The sequence below is a fragment of the Cherax quadricarinatus genome, chromosome 75 (genome assembly GCF_038502225.1).
Source record: "Cherax quadricarinatus isolate ZL_2023a chromosome 75, ASM3850222v1, whole genome shotgun sequence".
NCBI classification, from domain to species: Eukaryota; Metazoa; Arthropoda; class Malacostraca; order Decapoda; family Parastacidae; genus Cherax; species Cherax quadricarinatus.
The window spans coordinates 10,214,848-10,220,847 of NC_091366.1; the positions used below are offsets into that span (position 1 = coordinate 10,214,848).

The 6,000-nt window shown below is 37.2% G+C and overlaps 1 protein-coding gene across 3 annotated transcripts in view; it reads right to left on the reverse strand.

The window, feature by feature from the left end:
• Positions 1 to 6,000, reverse strand: part of LOC128691827 (chitinase-3-like protein 2) — a 44,327-nt gene extending 38,327 nt beyond the window's left edge. The window contains exons 1-4 of one of the 3 annotated variants that reach the window (XM_053780742.2): positions 5,514 to 6,000; positions 2,211 to 2,407; positions 1,765 to 1,874; positions 995 to 1,148 (exon numbers count right to left, since the gene is read on the reverse strand). In XM_053780742.2, the coding sequence (XP_053636717.2) occupies positions 995 to 1,148; positions 1,765 to 1,874; positions 2,211 to 2,407; positions 5,514 to 5,682 (630 nt within the window). In that variant the 5' untranslated portion in view covers positions 5,683 to 6,000. The remainder of the gene's footprint in view (positions 1 to 994; positions 1,149 to 1,764; positions 1,875 to 2,210; positions 2,408 to 5,513) is intronic. The other 2 variants (XM_070101040.1, XM_070101038.1) reach the window with 2 other exon arrangements.

Genomic DNA, 6,000 nt, shown 5'->3' on the forward strand with positions numbered 1-6,000 from the left:
GGGTTATAGTGATGGTGGTAGAGAGTGGTACTGATGGTGGCAGAGGGTGGTAGTGATAGTAGTATAGGGTGGTAGTGATGGTAGTAGAGGGTGGTAGTGATGGTGGTAGAGGGTAGTTGTGATGGTGGTAGAGGGTGGTAGTGATGGTGGTAAAGGGTGGTAGTGATGGTGGTTGTGATGGTGGTAGAGAGTGGTAGTGATGGTGGTAGAGGGTGGTAGTGATGGTGGTAGAGGGTGGTAATGATGATAGTAGAGGGTGGTAGTGATGGTGGTAGAGGGTAGTTGTGATGGTGGTAGAGGGTGGTAGTGATGGTGGTAAAGGGTGGTATTGATGGTGGTAGAGGGTGGTTGTGATGGTGGTAGAGGGTGGTAGTGATGGTGGTAGTGATGGCAGTAGAGGGTGGTTGTGATGGTGGTAGAGGGTGGTTGTGATGGTGGTAGAGGGTGGTTGTGATGGTGGTAGAGGGTGGTTGTGATGGTGGTAGAGGGTGGTTGTGATGGTGGTAGAGGGTGGTTGTGATGGTGGTAGAGGGTGGTTGTGATGGTGGTAGCAATGGTGGTAGAGGGTGGTTGTGATGGTGGTAGAGGGTGGTAGTGATGGTGGTAGAGGGTGGTAGTGATGGTGGTAGAGGGTGGTAATGATTGTGGTAGTGATAGTGGTAGAAATAACCTCTCCTCCCTCTCCCCTCCTCACCATCTTCTATACGCCAACAAGAATCTTCAATAAAGGTAAAAGTGATGTTAAATGTTCATTTATCCATTTCATTAGTCCTATTTATTTATTTCTCACTGTTTTCTGTATGTAAAACTATAGTTATTCTCCATAAAACGTGTTTTTTGTTAATACTTTTGGGTGTCTGGAACGGATTAATTGGATTTACATTATTTCTTAAGGGAAATATTGCTTCAGTTTTCATTGAATTCGGTTTTCGTCAGACTTTCTGGAACGAATTAATGACGAAAACCGAGGTTCCACTGTACTGACATACAATACCTTGAGAGCATTGTTCAGTTGAAGGAGAAGGTAAGTGAACCATGTCTTCTCTTTTGGATTCTTCTTCCCGGGTGGCCAAGCAGGGAACTCCCAATCTAGGTCAAGACCGTCAAATCCATGGGTGGTTAGGAACTTATGTGCATTGTAAGCAAACCTGTGTGGAACAAAAAGTACTGTAATCATTTTTTTAAACTGACTACTGTACTGTACTGTAATCATTTTTTTAAACTGACTACTGTATTATTACTATTATTATAATCATGGAGAGTACTAAATTCATGAGGGTAATTCTGTGCCACACAGCACAGATACAAGTGATGATGGGGAAGGAGAAGTGGAGGTGGTGGTGCTGAGGTAAGAACATACCAGTAGGCAGAAAGGATGGGGGTCACAGATGTAGCAAATCAGTGTTATTTAAGAAATCATACAGTGAGTCTGCAGAAAAAGCGAGACCATCAGAAAAAAAGGCAGACAAAGTAAGCATGCCAGGGCGTCGAAAAAGACACCTGTTCAACGAGCTATAGAACTGCCAAGAAGCATCCATAGCATCACCCTAGAACAATGAACACAGGTATCAGAATAAGTAGAAAGCTGTAGTTTTTTGAGTAAATGAGAATTAATTAATACAGTTTCACTTAAACACTAATTTATAAATACTGTAGTTATATGTATAATTACACTGCATACAGAATTAATATTAACCTTTTGTTTAATACAAATTGCATTTTACTTAGCACAGGTTTATGATTCATGTTGACTTTGTGACTCACACTGCAACTGCTATACGATCTTGAACAAGAGAAGAGAAGCCAGTAGCAAGACTCAGGAGCACATAAAGGTCTGGATTCTGCTTCTTCATAGCCACAACCTCAGCATACACCTTGAAGGATAATAATACATATACAGTATAATTTCACATATGTAGCTGGAATTTAGAATTTTCAATCTTCCCACCACTTGCCAGTAATTACAAAGAGATCAGTAGGTGGGGATTGCTAACAAATCCTTGTGTTCACATTATCCATGAATATTTTATATACCCTGGTGCTGCATTTTGAATACAAAATTGCCATAGTACAGTACAAAAAACAGCAATGGGAGAAAGCAACTCTTTTAATTCAATTTTCACAGTAATTTCATGTACAACAGTGCTTGAAAGTCTTATACCCAGACACATCAGCTTAAAAATAAAACTATAAAATATAGTTGTTTTTACCTTAAAATCTCCTTCATCCACTGGGACAATAGTGGTGTTTTCAATTTTGGCCTTAGAAATAATAATATGTGTACAAAGAGTTGAATCAATATCCTTTGCGGTCAGAGGGGTTTCACTGCTTCCATTTTGAGGAATTGAATAATAGCATAGGATTTTTTTATCTGTAGAATTTTCATTTTCCAAATAATTCTTGTATTCTGAAAATTTTTAAATATTTGTTAGTGAAAATATGGTACAGTACTTATGCATAGCTGCATAACACCTTATTTATTTATTTACAGTGGACCCCCGGTTAACGATATTTTTTCATTCCAGAAGTATGTTCAGTTGCCAGTACTGACCGAATTTGTTCCCATAAGGAATATTGTGAAGTAGATTAGTCCATTTCAGACCCCCAAACATACACGTACAAACGCACTTACATAAATACACTTACATAATTGATCGCATTGGGGAGTGATCGTTAAGCGGGGGTCCACTGTATTTATTTGAACATGATACAGTGAAGTACAAAGGAATACAGTTATTATAGTGCAACATGCCAAAGCCCCTTGTATGCAGAGCATTATGGGCAGGCTTAAAATTAACTTAAGATTAACTAAGCAATGATATAATCAGTGGTAAAAACATTATTGTAAACAGATAACAATTTAGCACAAATGAGTATTACAAAGACAGGTCATATGGTCATTTACTGTGTTGCTGTGCATTCAATAGAATGGAGTTTTCTGTTAGGTAATGTATTAAAAAAAAAACAAAGTTTGATTGGGTCACAGGTTAGACATTTATGAGATACAATAATGAAAACATTTATGAGATACAATTTATGAGATACAATTATTCAGTATTTATTTAGTTGTGGGTGAGTAAGTGATTTTTGAGAAGAGACTTGAATTTATAAACAGACAGTGTTTCTTTTATATTCACAGGTAGTGAATTCCAGATTTTAGGGCCTTTTACGTGCATTGAGTTTTTGCATAGCGTGAGATGGACATGAGGAACATCAAAGAGTGATCTGTGCCTTGTGTTATGGTCATGTGTTCTGTTGAGATTGGCAAGGAGACGTTTGAGGGGAGGGTTTATATCAGAGTTAAGTGTTCTATCAATGTAGTAGGCACAATAATAAGTATGGATGTTTTGTATGGTGAGTAGGTTTAGAGTTTTGAATATTGGTGGAGTGTGCTGCCTGTAGTGGGAATTTGTTATCATTCTGACTGCAGCCTTTTGTTGGGTAATTAATGGTCTGAGATGGTTTATTGTTGTTGAGCCCCATGCACAAATTCCATACGTGAGATAGGGGTAAATAAGTGAGTGATATAGGGCCAGGAGGGCTGACTGTGGAACATAGTACCATATCTTCGATAGTATGCCTACGGTCTTGGAAATTTTTTTGGAAATTTGTTGTATATGTGTTTGAAATTATCAAGGTGGATTCCTAAGAATTTTCCCTCTGTGAGTTTTGTGATAGGTGATCCGTTTATCATTATGTTAAGAGGGACATCTGTAGCTCTGTTACCAAACTGAATGAAGTAGGTTTTGTCAATGTTTAGAGTAAGTTTATTAGTACTCATCCAAGTAGATATTTTCTGTAATTCGGTATTTACAGTACGTATTGGCTAGCGTGACTGGGCTCGGGTGAGAGAAGACGTATGTAGTGTCATCTGCAAATAGTGTGGGTTTGAGTAGTTGCGATGCATTTGGTAGGTCATTTATGTATATGAGAAAGAGATGAGGGCCTAGGACACTTCCCTGTGGGACACCAACTGTAATTGGCTATGCGGAAGAGTTTGCCCCGTTTGTGTACACATATTGGCTTCACAACTTTAATGAATGAATTACAAGAGGATTTAGTAAGTGCTTCAACCACTGCAATTTTTTAAAAAATATAGGATGAACAAATTATTGAAGATGGGACACCAAGATCACAGCAGTGCCTTGTAGCTACAAATAAATAATTACCAAACTCTAAGTGCTGAACACATATTGGTATGTAAGATATATATTATGAAATACTCTAAAGGAGGCACAATTTCTAAAGTATGATTTACAAAGCAATTAGAACCATTTGCTTATTCAGTGCTTGTAACAAAAATTTGCTATCATTAATTCTCTGCCAGTTTTCAACTCGGTTGAAGTTGGCCCCTAATTCAACATTTAATACTGTGCTAAAATCCTTACGTTGGACCTATATTTAACATTCTATATTCAACTTTAACCATAATTTCCTCAAACCCCATATGTTTCCCCACTAAGTTACTCACAAACAATAATTTTAGGCTGATACCAATACCATCAAGATTAAATGCTACCCACCAATACCGATACCGCCAATTTGGCATACCCCTATGTATTGTAATCAGTGCCTTCAATCATTTAATATCAAAATTATTAATCTGTTAGAAAATAAAGTACTTAAAGTCACCTGGCTTACTAAATATTTATCACTGATTTTCTCTAAGGTGTTATCAATATGCCACTTACAAACAATAATAACAATAATGCACTCATTCTCTTCAATCATCTGATAACAAATGCGATACAAAATACAGCTACAAAAGCCACTACCTGACTTAGTCAATCATTAACTCACTGCCAGGAGGTGGTAACAATGAGTCATTCAAATGCAAAAATGAATTTTGTTTTTTCTCCATCATTTGACATCAAACCTGATCAATAAGAGAAGTTTTTATAAGTTACCAGGATATGAACACATTTAAACCTAAATATAACAAAGGCACAAGCTTGCTTTACTAAGCTACCTGCAACAATGTACTTCAGGCGTCTTGTAGCTTGACTGCAAGTGCACTCAGCTCACACAATAAGGTCCAGGGGTCGACCCCAGGTAAGGGTGGAAACATTAGGATGTATTTCCTTAACCTTACTCCACCATCAGTGGATGTAAATTTTTGCTAATTTCCCAAAACAACAATCTGCGCAGAAATACTTACTTATTTCATGGTGTACATAGGCTTTACAAAATGTAAAATGTAAACTAATGCCCAAGTTCAGCCAAGTAGCAGTCGTAAGCTACAGCCATGACATGACTCAATTCTCAGTACAAATTTCTTAAACAACTGGATTAAGTAAGTACAGGTACAGGTACACATAAGTACAATTATTATACACAGTGTAAATTACCTAGGACTCATTTCCATTGGGGTCCTTATTATCTCACATTTTGAAGGCATTGTATGACACTTACAGGTTTAGCACTTTCCAAAGATTATAATAATGTATGTGGCTGACCATAAGACTTAACATAAAAAAGGCCCACTTTTTTACTTGCTAAGTATCTATACCAACCTTTGAGAGGTAATAATACATGGTCACTGGAGGACTCATGGTCGTCATGCTTGAGGGAAGAATTATACACATCACAGCCACAGTAGGAAAGAACAATCATCACCAGAATCCATATTAATCCTAAAATTATTATTTTCCTTGTGTTACTCCTGACAAATTGTGAAGCCATATTAAACTTAGTTTATGTGTGTTGTATTTTACAACACTCTTGATAACAACTATTCACTATTCATACACACTTGTGATGATGAGTTTGAGGCTTTTATATCCACAGTAACATAAAATATTCCTCATCTTAGGTTAGTGCGGCCACTCAAGGTCGTCCTGCCTCCCGCCATAGTCCATAACAGCATCATATTCTAGAACAATATTTATCAATAAAATACAAGCATGATTGTCAGCTGTTATTATTATATTATATCTAAAGCGTAAGTGATATACATTCATACTTTTTCAAGGCTTGAGCAAAAGTTATATTCTTTCTTTG